Below are 20,281 nucleotides of genomic sequence, written 5' to 3'. Positions count from 1 at the left end.
TATGTTTATTTTGAAAGATGGTGTCACCAAATATCATTCTCTGTAGAATCTTTACAAATTTCAAACTTTGAAATCCTTACAACAATTTTGCTTTTGATAGCATATATCACTGGGACTGGCATACTTAACTGATGGTCTAAAGTCTGAAATGCTTGGGAGGTTTCTGCCCAGAGCATTTGATACTCCAAGTGGAAAACAGATTAGTGGGTGGCAAGAATGCCAACTCCAGAGTTCTGGATCTAGCTGCTGATTGGCTAGGGAGGGGCTTTGGGCGGGCCTTCCTAGAGCAGGAGGCTTGCTAGAAAGCTATGGAGCCAGTCTAGACTGTCACTATCTCTTAGCCTTTGTAGTATCTGCCATTGTGAGGGTTCCGAACCCAAAGAGAGCTCGTTTCCCGTGGGCTTTCCAGAGGCTCCTGAAACCACAGATTGCGGGCACTCAAGAGAACCCAGGGAGCTTTAGAAGCTGTCGCTGCAGCAGAAGGATGACTAAGAAGGAGCTGCAAACAGCCTCAGGGTTTTCGTGAGGACTGTGATGCAAACTTCTTAGATCGGGTTTCTACCAAGGGAACAAGTCCGCAAACAGCAGGAGCCCTTTTTGCAGCACGGGCCACTCCAGTGCAGGATGTGTGCACACCCGGACAGACACGACAAAAGTCTTTTGAAGAACTCTCCCAGTTCAGAGAACAGCTTGCTCTAGCTACTTCTTCCTGCCCTCACCCCACCACCGAGACAAGGAGACTGCCACCCTTCCTCTGTGTCTGGGAGAAGGGTAAGGACAGGAGCTGACCAGCACCGCCCTCCCGACCAGGAGGTGGAGATCCCACCCTGCGATTCAACATCCACTTTCCCCTCCCTCTGCCCCTATATCACGGGCACCCCCTCCTTCCCTTTTCCCTCCTCCCTGGAGACAGGGGAGGAGAAAAGGGGAGCTCGGGTCGTCATGACTGAGCTGCAGGCAAAGGACCCGCGGGCACCCCACGCGTCTGGAGCGGCTCCCTCCCCCACCCACGCCGGATCCCCCTTGCTTGGACGCTTGGACCCTTGTCCCTTCCAGGGGAACCAGCCCTCGGACGCGTCGTCTGTAGTCTCGCCTGTATCCATCTCCCTGGACGACAGGCTGCTCTTCCCTCGGCCCTGCCAGGGTCTGGCGCTTCCAGGAGGAAAAGCACAGGACCAGCAGTCGCTGTCCGACGTGGAGGGATCATTCCCTGGAGTCGAAGCCACTCGTGAGGCAGGAGGCAGCAATCCCCGAGCCCCGGAAAAGGATAGCAGACTTTTAGACAGTGTCTTAGACACTCTGCTGGCGCCTTCGGATTCCGAGCAGAGCCACGCCAGCCCTCCAGCCTGCGAGGTCATCACATCTTGGTGTCTCTTTGGATCAGAGCTTCCAGAAGACCCCCGCAGTGTCCCTGCTACCAAGGGGTTGTTATCCCCGCTCATGAACCGGGCAGAGAGCAAGGCTGGTGACAGCTCCGGGACAGGAGCAGGGCAGAAGGTGCTGCCCAAGGGGCTGTCACCACCCAGGCAGCTCCTGCTCCCGACCTCAGGGAGTACTCATTGGCCCGGGTCAGGGGTGAAGCCGTCTCCGCAGCCACCTGCCTTGGAAGTGGAGGAGGATTGTGACCTAGAGACTGAGAGCCCCACGGGTCCGCTTCTGAAGAGCAAACCTCGAGCACTGGAAGGCACGGGTAGCGGAGGAGTTGCAGCCAGCGCGCCCGCGGCGGTCCCAGGAGGAGTCACCCTGGTTCCCAAGGAAGATTCCCGATTTTCTGCTCCCAGAGGCTCCTTGGAGCAGGACGCCTCCGTGGCGCCCGGGCGCTCCCCACTGGCCACCACAGTGGTGGATTTCATCCACGTGCCCATCCTGCCTCTCAACCACGCGCTCCTGGCTGCCCGCACCCGGCAGCTGCTGGAGGGGGACAGCTACGACGGCGGGGCCTCGGCCCAGGGCTCGTTTGCCGCTCCTCGAGGCTCGCCCTCCGCGCCATCCACGCCGGTGCCCTGCGGCGACTTCCCAGACTGCACCTACCCTCAAGACGGCGACCCCAAAGAGGACGCGTTCCCCCTTTACGGCGACTTCCAACCGCCGGGCTTGAAGATCAAGGAGGAGGAGGAAGGCGCAGAAGCAGCTGCCGCTGCGCGCTCGCCGCGCCCCTACCTGGTGGCCGGAGCCAGCGCCGCCACCTTTCCCGATTTCCCGCTGGCGCCGGCGCCGCCACGGGCGCACTCCTCCAGGCCCGGAGAGGCGGCGGTGGCCGGTGGTCCCGGCAGCTCCGCGGTGTCGCCCGCGTCCTCTTCGGGGTCCGCGCTGGAGTGCATCCTGTACAAAGCAGAGGGCGCGCCGCCCACCCAGGGCCCGTTCCCGCCGCTGCCCTGCAAGCCCCCTGCCTCCGGCTCTTGCCTGCTCCCTCGCGACAGCCTTCCCGCACCCCAGGCTGCCTCGGCAGCCCCCGCCATCTACCCGCCTCTCGGCCTCAACGGGCTCCCGCAGCTGGGCTACCAGACCGCAGTGATCAAGGACAGCCTGCCGCAGGTCTACCCACCCTATCTCAACTACTTGAGGTGAGCACCTGCGGGGCCCTGCCCGGCTCCACCCCTGTGGCAGCTCAAGGAGGCAGGGTGCCCACTGGGGGTCTGGGCCTTGGAGACCCCACACCCTCTGGCATGTGACTCCCTTCTTATGTTTTCTGGGGGGTGTAAGGGACATGCACGTAGCTTTGTTTCTCACACTCCCCCAAACACTGAAAACTTTCAGAAGCAGGACCACCCTGGTCAAAAACCTGCGGAGCCACTCTAGGACCTCTGATTATCCTGAGGATGGGGTGCCCGGATACTGTCTAGTGGGTGGGGGCTTTATAAAGGAGAGCATGGACCGTGCGTGCGTGTGTGTGTGTGTGGGGGGGGGGGCTAACTATGGCTTTGGAACTGAAAGCAGAAACACCTTAGGGATCTGGGCAGGTCTCTGGCCTAATTTTCCTAGGACTCTGAGGAGGGAAGTAAACTGCAGGAGGGAAGTGTTTGGACCCTGGGTTTAAAAACTCAAGGGCAGGGCAGTCCAAGAATAGCATTCTTGTATTGTTTCAGACACCCCTACTTTACTCATATGTATTTTCAAAAAAAAAAGTTTAACGTCATATAAAAGTTAAAGAAGAAGAAGAAGATGCTCGGGTTTGTAGTTTCCCTGCAGTGACTAGGTAAAATAAACTCAGTGTGTTAACGACAGCTTAAAATAACATAACGTCTCTATTTATGTGTTGGAGCCACCGGTCCTAACAGGGCTGTGTTTTCAAAACGGAACCACTGCTAACTTGACTTTAACTCCCAAAGCTCAACGGTGTTTGTTGTGACCCAGCACTCAGGAAGGATGTCATATTTCACCCACCAAAGGCAAAATCACTTCTGTATAGGGAGCTCTTTTTAAATAAAAATGTCTAGCGTTTTTGAACATGGAAGCATGCACTGGTTCTTCTTTTAATACTGTTAAAGAATGGTTAATAATTTGTATGTCCAATGAATCTGTTACAGGTAGTTCATGATATCAAGTAGCAAGTTTAGTTCACCTGGTGTGTGTGTGTGTGTGTGTGTGTGTGTGTGTGTGTGTGTTTGGTCCTGGGAGCTGGGGATGTGGCTTCATTCCTAGAAAGGTACTTAACTATCATACACTAAATCCAGAGTTCTATTCCCAGCACATAGAAGCTGGGGTCTGAAAGTTCATGAGTTCAAGTGCAGTTTCTGGAATGTGGCAAGTTTAAAGCCAATCTGGCTATATGAGATATTTATCAAAATACTAAAACACAAATGAAAAACAAATAAATAATATGATTCTTTGTAACAAATCTTCATTGTCATCAATGCCAGTTTAGGAAAGCGCTGTTTATCAGATAGCAGTGAATCTAAAACTAAATGGAGCCTGCTTTGTATTTCAAGGCCAGATTCAGAAGCCAGCCAGAGCCCACAGTATGGCTTTGATTCCTTACCTCAGAAGATCTGTTTAATCTGTGGGGATGAAGCCTCTGGCTGTCACTATGGCGTGCTCACCTGTGGGAGCTGCAAGGTCTTCTTTAAGAGGGCGATGGAAGGTAGGTAGCATCTTCCTCATTCCTTCTCTCCATTACGTTGCCATGGAGATCACCCAATACTTTATACATTTTAATTATCCATTGTTTCTAAGAAATGGTAACATTTATTTGCATCTTAAAATGTCATGCTATTTTAATAGTATGTGCTGCCTACAACACCCAAGAGTGAATGTGGTTGACTATTGTAACTTCATGTTGTGACTCATACTTTCAACAGTACTCTCAGGTCCTGACAATGGGGACTGTGCTGGCATTTGGGAGATTCTCTCCTGTCAATACACGGCTTTCCCTAGTGAGTGGTCATATGTATCTACTACGTAAACAAAACACCGTCTTTTCATCAAAAGAAAACTTACAGTAATTAAAGTTACACATCTGGGCAATTTATATACATGAGCATACATTCAGAGTGTGGTTACAAATGCATCACTCACACACACACACACACACACACACACATATTCAGAGAGAATATCTGATACAATTGCAAACTCTCTGTCTTTTCTGTAAATATATATTGATATATGTACAGTAATTCTAATCAAAAGTTCATTTCCTTATTTGTTTAGCATAGCCTTATGTGTTCAAGGGGACAGAAGTAATTGCTTGGAATAAATAGGCAACCTGAACCTCACAGTAACACCTTTCTCCAGGACTATCTTGCTTTAAGTAAAACTTGCATATTTTTAAAGAACATCTTAGTTATCTTCTATAGAAACATTTTAAAATTTCTTCCAACTTAATAAATGCCAAGTTAAACATGTTTGCTTTTGAAGATAAGAATATATTTAAAGATCATGTCACATTTTGATGCATTTTCTAATAAGCTGACACAGAGGGCCAAGGTCACATGTGGGCAGAGGCTGAGGATTGCACATTAGCTGTCTGCTCTTCCTGCTTCTGAGGGTCTGAGTTTAACAACCCCCAGTTAGGAGCAGCCAAGGAGGAACTGGGGCATTAATATTTTAGGGGCTGCCAGCAGGGCTCTATATGAAAATACATGTCTTTTGTTCACTTTTAGAAGGTTTTTGTTCATAAATTATTTAAGTGATATGAAACACATTCAGCTTCGAAGGCCCCCTGGTTCACCGTGGCATCATACACCAGCACATCTAGGGCAAGCAAGAGATCCTTAACTTTACAGACTTGTTAGTGGAGTCCTGAATACTCCTTCCCTGTTAGGACCCCCAGTATTCTATAGTGTCCTTGAGTAGAACAAACTTATAACGGAGCAGTTCCTTTTGGGTCCTCCAAAGGGCAATTATTCTAGCCCATTTATGTTTTACAGGTAAGCAAGTCTCAAAGACACAAGTCTGGAGATATATATATATATATATATATATATATATATATATATATATATATATATCACGGTTTAATAAGAGTCAGAATAAACAATTAGGCCGAACAGATGTTTATTCAGGGAGAAATAACTCTCAACATAGACAGGAGAACACCAACAGGTTCCTCTTTCCAAGAATTCCTCTGGAAGTCCTCCTGCCCCTGTTAGGCTTGCAAGAGAGCACTCTCCCATACATGCCTCCTCTGACTTAGTTCCCTAGGTCACTTCCACCCCTGGCTCCACCCCCACAATGGGTGTGGTCAATGCCACAGAAGGAGACAAAGTGAATATCCCACTACATATATATGCTTTTAACCGCGATGCTTTAAGTTAGATGGTATCCACAACATGAGTGTTAGCTTTGCAGAAGTTACCCCACCGAGTACATGCACAGAATGAGGGTCGCCTACCTGCCATTATCATTGCAGTGGCATTGGTAAGACCCTATTTTAAAATGAAGTAGCAGAAACCAAGTCCCTTATTCAGCAATACTTAAGGAACAACTAAAAATAGTTATTTATAAATCATTTGTGATGTTAGAGCAAGGTTGTAATACTCTGTGGGTAACCCATTCATGTAACAGTTGTTGTGTGCTTCCTATATTTAGATTTATGCTAAAGGCACTCTTCTATGATTTCATTTCCCTGTGTCCTGAATACAAAACGGGGGTGATAGTGATAGATAATTTTTCATCTTGAAGAAGCTTGTAATACAGCTGAAGGATTACCATATACAAAAAATTAAAACATTTCAATAAATATTCTCATTAAGTACCCAGTAAATTTAGGAGATTTGTATAGTTTAATGTGGGATCAGAGGGGAGGGACTTGAGAGCTACACTCTTTTGTTTCTTTTTCAACTTTGCATGTGTGTGTGTGTGTGTGTGTGTGTGTGTGTGTGTGTGTGGTGTGGGGAGAGAGGGAGAGAGTGGGAGAGAAAGAGAGAAGAGAGGGAGAGAGAGGAGAGAGTGGGAGAGAGGGAGAGAGACAGAGACAGAGAGGTGGAGGTAGGAAGGGAGGGAGGGAGGAAAGGAGGGAGGGAGGGAGGGAGGGAGGGAGGGAGAGGACCACTTGTGGAGTCAGTCCTCTGATCTGACTTTTGCACTGTAGGGTTTGCACATCAAGCATTGTAACTGCTGAGCCATATTGCTGGCGTGAAAGCTGGGATTTGTAGGTTCTAGAATAATAAAGAGAGGCTGCAGAGAACAGATAAGCATCTGTTGGCTAATGGGCAAAGAGATTTCTAAGCACTGAGCTGAGGAGAGCTGTGAGGCACACACACTCAGGGAAGGCAGAGAATTAGGGTGAATTGGGAATCAGTGAGCAAATACAAGTGAGTAAATAGAAGCTAGAAGTTTCCATAAATGAGAGATAGCCAAAACTTTAGTGGCTGGGTAGAAATCACAACAGAGCTGGACTGTGAGTTCGTTCAAGGCAGAGGGCTATGTATAAGTCAGCAAGACCAGAAAGGGAAAGGCAGGCCAGTTAACTGAACCAAAGGTGTGAATGCAACCCTGGCATTGCAGAGTGCTTCCTACATCCTGGTAACTAAGTGTTGCAGGCTCTGCTGGGTTCACCTCATCCCCACACCAAGGCAAGTGTTACTCCCTCCTTACTCGGGGGGAGCCAGGCTGCCTTCATGACAGTTAGGAAGTGGTAAAGACAGGATCCAACCTGATGTGTTCTCCAGATCTCAGCCCTTAACCACAGCGCTTCCTTTCTCCTAAGAGAAAACACAGTCAAACATGTTTGTCAAGTGAGGACACATCTAGAATGCTAAACAAAAATACGAAGAGGATATAAAGCTGGGGCGATCAGCAATGTGTGGTAGGAAGATGTTCATCACGTCAGGTGAAGACCCCCCCAAAGAAAAGGCATCCCGGGTGCTGCTGGAAGGTTGTTCTGATGTTTCCTCATCCACATTAAGAATGGGAGACAGTCACCTAGGACAACTGGTTTTACATGGAAGAAAGAAGAGAGGAGAAAAATACAGTCAGGTAATAGAGACTGGGAGTGAGGAGAAATGGCCTTCCTTAAGCTGAGTGGTTGCAAAGCCTATTACACTCCTTTACCAACACTCCGACAGGGACAGGATGAACCAGGAAATGGGCAGAAATCACACAAAGTCTATTAGAGAGATGAAAAAGAAAAACACCCCCAAGTTCTGCTAGTGCAAGCCAGCAACCAGGTCGTGGGAGAAGGAAGCAGTTCTTATTGGCTAACTCTGTGCACAATGACCACAAAAATACTACCCATTAAGTCAATAAATACTTTGCTGTACAAAATGGTTGTCATAAGTAATTATGCTACATTCTCATTATTTGGGAGTTTTACTTAGTAACAACATTGATGGTATAGACATTAATTGTGCTATGATTGAGCAAATACTATAACATAACTGAATTGTATTATTTATAAGACTATGTAGCGTGGATGTATTTTTATTGTTTTGTAATGTAATATCATTTTAATTAATCCATGAATTAATTACCTGAAGCACATTAGCTCATGCAGGAACTTACTGAGTACCTATCATGCCAAGGCTAATGATGTGTACTGGAGAGAGATTAATAAATCAGAATACATACAGCTGGCCACTGCTTTAGCAGTGACATTCAGAAAAGGACATGCCACCAATACATTATCATAAGTAATTACACATATAATGATGTATTCATGCAGTGGTTGACTACCTGAAACATTGACCCCTTATCAGTATAAGGGCATTTAGAAAATTGCTGAATTAGGGAAGAAACATGGAAACGCAACATAGGTACAATTGTTTTTATTAATAAAATATTTCTTTCAACTAGTGAGAATGCTTGATCTTTTAAATAAGACTGACTTAAATTGATTTGTTTCCTTACTATGGTATTATGTAGAGAAACGATAGACAGAAGTATGTCCACTAACAACTGCATTAGCTGTATTTTCTCTGCCTTTAAAGTTCAGTAATAGTTTACCTTCTGTAGTTCAAAAACTTACCCAACAATTTTTATTTATTTACTATTATTTACATCATTAGCATTTGGGCTCTTGAGAAGATAATTCACCAATCATCTTATTGGGTTTATGTGCTCTTAGAAAGAGTTCACCCTTTGTGAGCTTTCCTGTTACCCTAAAAACAAATGTGTAGTAAATCCTTGGACTTCATTTCCATACTCTACACACAATCTCTTCTTAAGCTGCAGGTCATTCTGTGTAACACTGAAGACCAGTGAACATGCCCAGTGCTATGGCACACCAAAGTAAGGAGGAAAGGTCACATTGGGTGGCATATGTGTGGCCATTCTTAATGGCCCTTTGGCACCTGCATGCCATTAACAGCATTGTACCAAGAAAAGCAATGCTCACAGCCATCCATGCTAACTGTGGCAGCTGCTGTGCTCCTGCTGGGACCACTGAGTCCTGAATTTTCTTCTTAACTGCCCAAGGAACATGGCAGGGCAATATGCTCAAAAAGTAAAACATTATTGATAAAGCCTAAGTCTTATGTGTGCATGTATATGCATGGATGTTTGCTTGCTTCTATATGAATGTGTGTGTACATGTGTTTCCCTGTGTGGGAGTGAAGGTCCATGTGTGTATACATACTTGTGTATGTGCTTGTATTTGTGCATGTGCATGTATGCATGTGTGTCTTAGTCACTGTCCTGTTGCTGTGAAGAGACAGCATGACCATGGCAACTCTTGTAAAAGAAAACATTTAACTGGGGCTGGCTTACAGCCCAGAAGTTTAGTCCATTATTGTCATGGTGGGGAGCTCAGTGGTATACAGGCAGATGTGGTAGCTGAGGGTTGTACACCTGAATTCAAAGGCAGCAGCAAGATGGAGACGATGGGTCTGGCTTGAGCACTTGAAATCCCAAAACCCACCCCCATTGACACACTTATTCCAACAAGGTCACAGGTCCTCAACCCTCCCAAGTAGTGGTACTCTCTGATGACTAAGCATTCAAACAAATGAGCATTTCATATTCAAGCCACCATAGTGTATGTTCATCCCCATATATGTGTACAAACGTGTGCTTTCATTCATTGATGCATGGTGTTTGTGTATACATGTTTATGTGTGGACTTGTGCATGAATACATATGGAAGGATGTGTATGTATATGTGTGTGTGTGCCTGTGTGAGTTCATGCATGTGTATGGGTTGAAGTTCATGTGTATGCGCACACACATACATATGTGTTTATGCTTTGTGTGCTGTATGTGTTGTGCATGCATGTGAGGATACATGCATGAGTGTATGAGTATAGTTCTAACTTGGTCTTTAAGCTTTCTCTAATGCTTCATAGGATAAAATTTCTTCTTTGTAGGTATTGCACTTCTTGTACTTGGTAAGCCTACTCCATTCTCCATGATTTAAATCCTGCTGCCAACACTATTTCATTCACCACTCATTTGTTCATTTCAAAGTTATCTACTTTTGCTATTTTTAAAGATGGATTGTACTGTGACTAGAGAGAAGAATATATATATATATATATATATATATATATATATATATATAATCTCTGCCTTCAACCACTGCAAAAATAAGAAGAGGAAACTCAAATACAACAACAAGAAAATCTAGTTTCCTGGGCACACACACACACATACACACACACACACACACACACACACACACACACACACGCGCGCGCGCCTTGAATGTATTAATGATTTGATACAAGCATACATATATCTGCACAAACACAGGCACATACATATGTATGCATCTATACATTAAGGTCTACTTCCACACAGACACACATAGGTATTTACACATGTCCATTCATACGTGTCCATGTATACATATGCATACCTATGCAGGCATTCACATGCACATGTAGACATGTGTACACACACACATCATTACATGGAAGGGAAATGAGAATGCTTTGGTATGGGATATCTTGGAGCTGTAGGAGACAACACTACATTGCAGGAGTCCAGGGGGGGTGCAGATGTCCCACTGGCACAACTGAGGTTACACAAGGAGTTTGCTCATCTGACACACTCTGCCTGCACAGCAGTCTAACAAATGTAACTACAATGCGGTAGAAGCACTATAGTATATCTGAATTTTAGCAAGAAATACACAGAGAATTACCACTTCCTATTAAATCTAACTCTAAGGTCTGTCTCTGTCTTTTAACTCCTACTTCTCTGATGTCTCACCAGATTATTTTGCATTTGGACAAACATTAATTACATTTTCAGAAGCAAACGTGTCCTCCCCCTGGAGCTGGAGTTAGGGAGGTACTCCTCAAATCAGTCCTAATCCTTTTTCTGCTCACAGCTCTAAATTGTGCTGCTTATTTGATTTATGCTTCTACTCCAAAGTTTATTTAAACAAATAATTCCAAGCTAACACACACAAGCACAATCTTCTGTGACGGGAAATCCTAAGGTCTCAATGGAGTGATTAGTAGTACCAGAGCAAATCCTGGGCAGAACTTAAACTGTAAAGACATTGTTATCATCTGGGAGCAGGTAAGAGGACATCATTTGTCAAGATTTATCATCAGAATGCCCCATAGTCCAGTATCACATCAACACTGACACATGCAAACCATGCCTGAGACATATAGCTGCCTGTCTCTTTTGTCAAACAAACAAACAAACAAACAAAACCCCCAAGGATCTTAATTAAGAGACACTTTAAAATGAGCACATGGTCACTTCTTTTGGCTATTAAACCCTGCCATCATTTGAAAGCCACATAGGAAAGTGACTGTGTACCCCTGTAATCCCAGCCTCAAGGAGATTAAAGCGGGAAAACCACAAGGTTAAAGCCATCCTAATCTACAAAGCAAGGCCCTGTTTTCTAAAAGAAGTAAGTCTATATTCTATATTTGTTCTGTATCTACCTAACAATTTATCGAAGGGAGCAGAATGCAATATCCAGCGTTACTGGATGTGTTTGTGCAATTAAATATAGGACTCATGCTCCATTTTTATCTCTCTTTTGGAAGCTTGTCCTTTTCAGTGAATGTTCTATGTGATTTTACAATACGATGATTCTTATAAAACCAGTCTTTTTTCCTTCCTTTCTTCCTCCATCCTTCCCTCTCTCCTCTCTCCTCTCTCCCTCCCCTCCCTCCCTCCTCTCTCTCTCTCTCCCTTTCTTCCAATTTCTATAGACTAAAGAAGCAAATTTTCATGCTCACAATCTTTAACATGCTATTAAGTTAGTTTTAAATTCATTCCATCTCAATTTCTCCGACATCTGCTCTTCCCTTGACGTATCTTCATTAGTCACCGTTTTCTCGTGGCATATTATGCAGTATAATCATATTGTCCTCAGGGAAACATACATAGGCCTTTCATTTTCCCTACTGTTTCACAACCAAGGGACAACATAAAAGATCATGTAGACAACATAAAAGAAATAATGATTATCACTAGTTTTATTAATGGAGGGACTCTTCTGATCTGCTCTATGGGCTAATGCATGGTTAGCCACCACAGTAGACTGTGAAGTGGGCTCCCTTTTCCTTCATATAAAGATGGCATTAAGGAACAGCAGAGCTGATTTCCCTCCAGGAGAACTCACGCTCTGCTGGGTACTGGCTCTTCAATAGATGACACAGTCCTCCTCCTTGCTAAAGAGATTAGAGTGCATGGGTAGTGGCAATTAACAATCAGCACTTCCGTTGGGTGGAAGGGAGACTTGAAGAGCAGTCAGTAGAAATAGAAAGCTCAAATGATTAACATACTGTCTTTATATGATCGAAACTATGCTAAGTACTTTGGATTAATTATGTCTTTTATCCTTCACAACAATTCTTCAACAGACTTTACCATTCCAATTTCAGAGGTAAGTGGGCCAGGACTCATGTCAACCAAGTTCTCCAAGTAAGAGAGAACATGGAAGAGAACATTCATTACATCTTATTACATAAGCAAAACATAGCTGTTAGACGTACTTTTTTTTTCTCTGTGTAGCTTTGGAGCCTATCTGTGGACCAGGCTGGTCTCAAACTCGAAGAGGTCTGCCTGCCTCTGCCTCCAGACTGCTGAGCTTAAAAGCATGTGCCACCACCATCCTGCTTAAAAATAGCTTTTCAACTTAAAGTCAGGTTTTGTGCTATCCTTGGTAGAAGGACATCTACCTTTTCTATGAAGGCAGCCTTTCCAACAGAGTGACAGATGCTGGGCAGATGGCACGCACAGTATGGCTTGGAGAGAAGCATAATATTTTTGATAGAAAAAATAAAAAATAAGTTACCTCTCCATTGGGAGTCATCTTTGTTATATGGAGAAGGCTTTGAAAAGCACCTGGGCATGATTCCTCAAGATGTTTAAAGACCAAGTGCCCATGGTTATACCCTTAAACACTTGGAAACAGACATTCTCGATTGTTAATCTGCAGAGGAGTTCAACAAGTAGGTTATGACAAACTTTAACAATGGTGGCATTTATTAAATACCTCCTACATGCCAGGAAGTTTATCAGGCAAACAGTGGGTGAAGTGGCAGAGCTGAGGTGGGAGCCAGAGCCTGGTCTCCCATTATGTTACTTCTTGCCCATCTGCTAGTGTCTAGTGTGCATCACCATCCATAATGAAAAGTCACTGATGTCAAGGAAAGTACAGATTGGAGAACTCAGTATTTAGAAGGAACCATTGGCTAAACGGGAGGAGATAATTAAAATCGGTATCTTAACTAAGGAGCTTTCCCTGTTAGCAGTCCGTTCATTCTCCATGTTCTCTGGGAGACTCCCTCCCCTCCCTTCCTCCACAGAGAGGGCTAACTGCTACATAAAATGTAAAATGCTGGCATGTGCTACCAAATAGATTTCTGTAAATGACCCCACCTTCCCTCAGCATGTGTCCCAAGCCTCCCTTTGTTCTAACCACGCAACTGAACCCTTTGCTGTAGTCTCCCATGATTATACTTAGGGCTCGTCATGACAGCTTGAGATGGTCTCATCTCCATTCTGCCTGCGAGGTTCTGTTCCCATCTTAGATGCCAACGTCATGTTATTTAAATAGAAGTCAGAACATGTTATTCCTCTCCTCAAGCCCATCCCATGCCCATGCACTCTGCTTCTGCTGATAGACAGTGGACCCTGGCTCCTCCGGTAGTCTCCCTTTCAGATCCGCTGTTCCTTCTCTCTGACAGCCGTTGCTGTCCTCCCTGGCAGCCTCTCAGGCTTCCTTGAACAACCATGGGTGTGTCTCATCATCTCAAGTGTTAGGTCATTCTGCCTTGTCTAGTTTCTCTCCTCAGCATCTCCCTCTCATCCAGCTCATTCTGGGTACCAGTTCAAATGTGTGTACTGAAAGGTGTCAGGTTTTGGTGACCTCTAGTCTTCCGCGTGTCATGTTAGTAGATTATGTATTTTAGCTCTTTTTCTGGTAATCAGCACATTAGGTCTTAGAAAGGCATACTTAAAATGCATTAAATGGAGGAAACAGAGGGAAAATGTCAAGACTAACCTTCAGATTGCTATAAACGAGAACAGCATCTGAGAAGCAAGAATTACTGTCAGAAAAAAAGAACTGGATGAAGAGAAAAGGCAAACTTAGATAAGAGAAATAAAACAGCAAGGCCCAAGCCTTGAAATCACAATCTGTACTGGGAGCCAGAAAGAGCAGAAGGTGGCCCCAAACGGACTGCCAGAAATCGCGTCATAACTTCTTGCTTATGCTACTTATCAGGCATTGTGATAGTCCTCTCTCACTGAGCTCCTCTCCTCAATACAGAGGCTGTGTGCAGCATTCATCTTCATCTCTACGTGCATACAGAAAACAGACCGAACAGATCATTTTCTTAAGGGGTAGATATTGGACTGAATTTGAGTGGTAATCTATTTGACTGTGATGAATGATGTTTGCAATTTGTAGTGTGATAACAAATCTGGTGAACAGAAAGTCAACATTTAACTCATTAAATAAGAAGAAGATAATAAACAAATCCACTAAAAGCATTCAGTGGTTATAGAAAATAAACTTCTGGCAGATTTTCAATTAGCATTATACAGTAGACAGAAAATAAGTATTTATTATTGAACCGTTGATTTACTAACTAATGAACGTTTGGACTGTGTCTGCTGAAGTGTTGCAGGTTTTATTTACATCATTGTCCACTGAACTGCTATTTTTCTAGATAATAAAATGAAAGCATAAGAGATTAAGTGAGTTATCTGAGGCCATGGATCTAATTAGTGGGAGAATTGGAATTTGGATAGCAGAAGTAAGCTTAACAAATTATATTTAGAAGAGCAATGGGACTTAGGGTGTCTTAGGAAATTTAAAATTACTAAACCCCCCCAAAGATCTTGTGTGTACACAGATTATGCAGAATGCTGACCATATTAGATATGAAAATTGATATTACAATGTTGGAGTGATGGTTCCGTGCTCAAAAGCATCTGGTATTCAACCATAGGATAGATTATATCCCAATGCCCTCATGCCTCTGGCAACTCACAAATGTGTGTGTGTGTGTGTGTGTGTGTGTGTGTGTGTGTGTGTGTGTGTTGTGCGCGCGCGCGCGTGCACGCAGTGCCTGGGCGGTCACCAGAGGCCACCGGTTCCCTGAAGCTGAACTGACTTGTGGGTGTGGGAAACTCATCTCTGCTCCTCCGGAAGAGGAAAAGTCACCCTTAACCATTTCTCCAGCCACATGACAGTGTAACTTTAACACTTTGACTTCCATGTTTTAAAAATAATAACCCCACCTGATATTAATTTTCTAAGCCAGAAATTCAGTGACAAGAATGGCGAATGAAATTATGATTGTGTCTCTTATTATTAGTATAATTGTTTCGTTCAAGTTTCGTGAATCTCTGACGGTATGCATGCACAGCAAATCCTACTTGTTATCCCTAAATGAAACTAAGATATATTCATAAACCAAAAGAAGAATGACATTGTTTTACAAGTTTGGAAGTAATTTTAATATTGTCCTACATAGAAGAGAGTTGGAGTCTCTTGTGTGTGCGCACATTCACTCCACTGGGTTGGTTGAAGCCCATGAAGAGGTGGCTGCACAAACACACACAATTGTAAGATGGATGAGTGTTTTGATGGTCTGTTTAGGCATCCCAAGTGGAGGTCATTTCTTTAGAGACTGCACAAGGATGCTTTTCTACTTTTATTATCCTTTCTGATTTTATCTGCCACAAATCATTTTCATGTTTCTTTCTTCCAAAAGGGAATTTTCTATTTTTAAATACAACTTATAATGGCAATCTTGAGCTGGGCAATTTTTAAAGTTTAATTATCAATTTTCAAGGCACACAGTGCGCATCCTAGAAACTTTTAGAGTTTTCCAGTGAGTTTTGTGTCTTTCTCTCACTTGTTTCTTTTTACATTATCACTTTGTTTATACTTCCAATGTGTTTTAGTCACTTGAATTTCTGTAAATTAACTTTAATCGGTGTCTTAGTTCATTTTCTGTTGCTAACAACACAATACACAGGCCGGGTGAGTTACGAGGGAAAGGGATCTATTTCTAGCCTGTGGTTCTGGTCCTGGTTGAGGGGACGTACCTAGTTCCTTCTTGGTTTCTGAGTCCTGAGGCAGTGAAGGACACAAATTGAGACAAGGAGCTGAACCGAGACCTAGAAAGCTGGTGTTATCGCAGATCCTCTCCTGATGTAACTCTCAAAGTTACTGTCACCCAAGCCATCAATGACACTCAAGGGTTCACCCACTCTGATGACAAAGCTCTAATCACCACCCCACCTGCTTTTCCCTCTTACTCTCCCTCTGTGGCAATGATCATCAGCATGGCTTTGACAATCTTCTCAGCCTTCCATAAAGTTCGATTCTCTTCCACAAGAGGTCATCCCTTTCCCTGTACACTACTTTATCAGCAGTTTCCTAAAGGGATGCAGTTTATTTAGGATGAAAGAAATAGCTTTGAATACTCTGACTCCTCATATCTGTTGCAGCCAACACTGGGCAGTTCTACAAAATTTTGTTTGAAACAGTGAGGGAGCCAAGAATGTATACCATGATTTCACAATGCTATCCTACAGATATTGGGGGGGGGTTGTTGTGATGTATTCTCTGTCCATTGTAAGATGCCTGGAGGAGTGTCAAGATTCTGGAAACAACTACCTAAGTATCAATTAAAATTTATCTGTTGTGGAATGTCTTGAACAGGCTTGAGAAAAAAATGCCTCTACCTGCCCTGGTTTCTCTTAAAATTGCATACATCTTTTAAATTCTACAAAATATTCTTTAGTTAGAAATTAGTGGTAAATTTCTATATTTCTAGTACCAGTAAAATAAACACTGTATTGAGCGGGTTGTTGGTGGCAAATAGCTTTAATCCCAGCACTCGGGAGGCAGAGGCAGGTAGATCTCTGTGAGTTTGAGGCCAGCCTGGTCTACAGAGGGCGTTCCAGGACAGCCTCCAAAGCTATACAGAGAAACCTTGTCTCGAAAAACCAAAAATAAATATTGTATTGTTACTGGTTTGCACAGCTGTGACCAAGTAACTGCCAGAATGACTTAGGGGAAGAATGGCGTGCTTTGGCTCACAGTTTTGGAGGGCTCGGCACATGGAAATTTTGCCCAAGTTGGGAACAAAATTCTGAAAGCAGGAACACATAAGGAAGTTTTCCCTTCACTTGAAAGAAACAGAAAGGAAGGGCCAGGAGAAGTTATACGCAGCCTTTACTTCCAGCTACCCAGCCACTGCTTAGAGCCTCACCTCCAGTTGTAACTGAGATCTTAGTTTGTTTGTCTTGGTTTTACTTATAGACAATTTGCCTTCTCATCCAATGTTTGCACTCATCTGTGACTCATTGGCTTTCTGTGTTTTCTAACCCTGTTGTCCCAGCTAAAGTAGCAAACCTTTAAACAGAGTTCAATTTTAATCTTTTCTTTTAAGCCTGCCAGGTTATGTCAGGTCTTAGCCGCTCATCCATGTTTTTGTTTTTCCTCTAAACGTGTATTCATGTTTTTTCCCTCCTCCAACTCTTCTCAGATTCTCAACTCCCTACCACCCTCCCTTATGCTCTCCTCTCTCTCTGCATGTCTCTGCACGCTGCCTCGGTCTCATATTTAGAGGGATTTGCTTTCTTGGTGTCTTCCTTTCCCTCCGGCTCTTAAAGTCTTTCCGCCTCCTCTTTCTAGGGGTTCTCTGATGAAGGACTTGATGGAGACTTCTCATTTTGAGCTGAGTGTTCCGAGGTCTCTCACCCTCTGTGTAATACCTGACTGTGGCTCTCTATGTTTGTTTCCATCTTGTGCAGGAGAAGGCTTCCCTGCTAACAGCTGAACAAGGCATTAATCTTTGAGTACAGCAGAATGTCATTAGGAGTAAGCTTATCAGTATTTCCCCCCTTCTTTTAGAGCAGTATTATTTGGGTTTCCCCTAAGTTCCTGGGCTATCCAGCCTGAGGTTCTCGGTCACTCAAACAGTACTTGGTGTGGAGTACATCTGATAGGGTGGGCCTTTAGTGAAATCAGTTATTGCTTGGTTACTTTCACCGACTTTGTGCCACCATTGTACTAGCATAAACACCCTGTAGAAGAAAGGTATGTGGTTGCCTTGGTATTTACATTACTCTTTTGATAGCATTCAGAACGCCATCCTGTACTGAAGAGCCTGGAACACAGAGATGGAGGCTCTATGTAGGCACCACCTGAACATCATGTTCAATATAGGCATTGTCTTCAGCAATGGGGCCTTGTGTATCAGTTTGTGGAGGGCAACCCTGTTGTTTTGGCAACAGCCTGGGTTGTTGGAGATACCCATGGGTCCCTTCAGTCAACAATTTAATTAGATGTAATCCAATCCCAGTACAGGAAAATTGGATGACAAGAGATGGTCAGTAAAGATTCTTTCTCCACCATTATTTGGCAATTTCATTTAGATCACACACACACACACACACACACACACACACACACACACACACACACACTTTAAGAAGTTTCTATTGTATTAGTTTCCATACTACCCCTCAATGCCACCCTACTTAATTTTAGCTGTCTTTCCCATATTCCCTTCCACAGCTCCCTCTTCCCTCACACTTCCTACATGTTCGAAGAGTGGGCCTCTAATTCTAGTGCCTTCTCTTGGGAACTTTTGTTTCTTTGGTTTATCTTGTACAATTTCAATATAATAGCTTTTGTTTTATCTTACTGTGTTTATTTTGTTATATTTTTTGAGTGAATGGATAGATGGATGGATGGATGGATGGATGGATGGATGGATGGATGGAAATCTGGCCCCCAGGGTAAAGGCTAACACTGAATTGTCATTTATACCTCCTGGGAGAAGAACAGTCAGTTTTCTCCAGCAGAGTGATGCTGGATAAATCAACCACTCCAGGACAGGCAGCAGAGTGATGCCTGGTATTTCAACCACTCTAGGACAGGCAGCAGAGTTACGCTGGTTATATAAACCACTCCAGGACAGGCTTTCTGCTCAGTAGTAGCTGGGTCTGTATAACTGTCATGCTCCTTTAGCCAAACAAACTGCATAGAGATTAACCTGCAACTACCTTAAGTTATGCTGTGTCTGCTTCACTGTTCTGATGGCCCAGCAGCTATTTCCAAAGATGATCATAATTTAGAACAGAATGAGCTCCCAGATATTATGGAACCATTTAGACCATTTATACATCCATTCTAATCTTCTATGGGTTCCCGTTGGAGTGACACATGACAAGTGATGTGGGTTAGGTCAACCCCTTAAAGTTTCAACTTTATGTCAGTGTGATCAGCTATCAGAAATGACCTTTCCACTGGAATTTAAATGCTGGACTAGGCAGCTCTTTGCCTATCTTGACATAAAAACTGTATTTAATTTGACAATCATGGCTTCCTCATATAGGTGTGAACAGTTGTTTAAATGTTTCTAGCACTCACCATCATGTCATTTAGGCTCTGAAGTCACAGGAGACGTCTGTCTCATTGGTCTGTCTCATTTCCTGGATGCAGTGGTGGCCAGCAGGACTGGCTGTCGGGACCATTAACCTAATGCCCTGTCTACCCTTTGACTTGGAGTCTTTAGAACTTGTGAATAACTTGTATTTTTTTTTCATTTTTTTAGGGCAACATAACTATTTATGTGCTGGAAGAAATGACTGCATTGTTGACAAAATCCGCAGAAAAAATTGCCCAGCATGTCGTCTGAGAAAGTGCTGTCAGGCTGGCATGGTCCTTGGAGGTAACGTTGGTGTTTTCATCAATAGTATATCAGGAGTAGAATATCTTATATTTGTCTTATAACACTGAGTCGGAAGAATCCATTTTTATTCATCTTTATTCTTATTTGTTCTTGTTTATTGGTGGTGACCATCCCTACTCACATTTGAAGCAACCAACAATGCAATCCTGTCAGGGCTGTAGACTTCCAGCATGCTAAATTCTGTTGGAAGAGGAACTGCCATAAGTTTAGGCTGTGTGTTAGTAGACTTTATGGTAATGCCTGTCTTTGGGTAGTATGGGTAGTAGGCTCTGCTGCTTATGACTTGTGCGATTTTAAATAATTCGCCAACCCTTCAAGAACAGCAGGCTCCATAACTGTAGAATAAGAGATCAGAGGTCTCTTTATGCTCAGAACCTGATTCTGCAACTTTGTGAGATGCAGGTTAAGCCTTGACAAACTAACCACGCTTACCACCATGCACTAAGAATCCATTTCATGAACGTGTGGTAGTAACTCCCTGTTTATAATTTTGTTATTAGATTCTCTATCACTTTTGATAGCAAATGCATTAAAGTTGAACCTGGCAGATGAGATAGTCATTGAACTAATGACTCCAGTTCAAACTCCAGAGCCCATGTGGTAGGAGGGGAAAATCAACTTCCCAAAGTTTTAGTCTATTCCTCATATGTGCAACATGCTATATGTGTGCCTGTGTGTGTGCTCCTGCATGCACATGCACACGTACA

General features: G+C 43.7%; 1 protein-coding gene across 1 annotated transcript in view; it reads left to right on the top strand.

Moving 5' to 3' along the window:
- Nucleotides 1–566: 566 nt before the first annotated feature.
- Nucleotides 567–20,281, top strand: part of Pgr (progesterone receptor) — a 54,809-nt gene continuing 35,094 nt past the window's right edge. Inside the window, exons 1-3 of the mRNA XM_051199113.1 lie at nucleotides 567–2,564; nucleotides 3,930–4,081; nucleotides 19,437–19,553. Of these exons, the coding sequence (XP_051055070.1) occupies nucleotides 943–2,564; nucleotides 3,930–4,081; nucleotides 19,437–19,553 (1,891 nt within the window). The 5' untranslated portion in view covers nucleotides 567–942. The remainder of the gene's footprint in view (nucleotides 2,565–3,929; nucleotides 4,082–19,436; nucleotides 19,554–20,281) is intronic.

This window comes from Phodopus roborovskii, unplaced genomic scaffold (assembly GCF_943737965.1).
Source record: "Phodopus roborovskii unplaced genomic scaffold, PHOROB, whole genome shotgun sequence".
NCBI lineage: Eukaryota > Metazoa > Chordata > Mammalia > Rodentia > Cricetidae > Phodopus > Phodopus roborovskii.
This window is presented reverse-complemented; position numbering and strand designations above follow the sequence as displayed.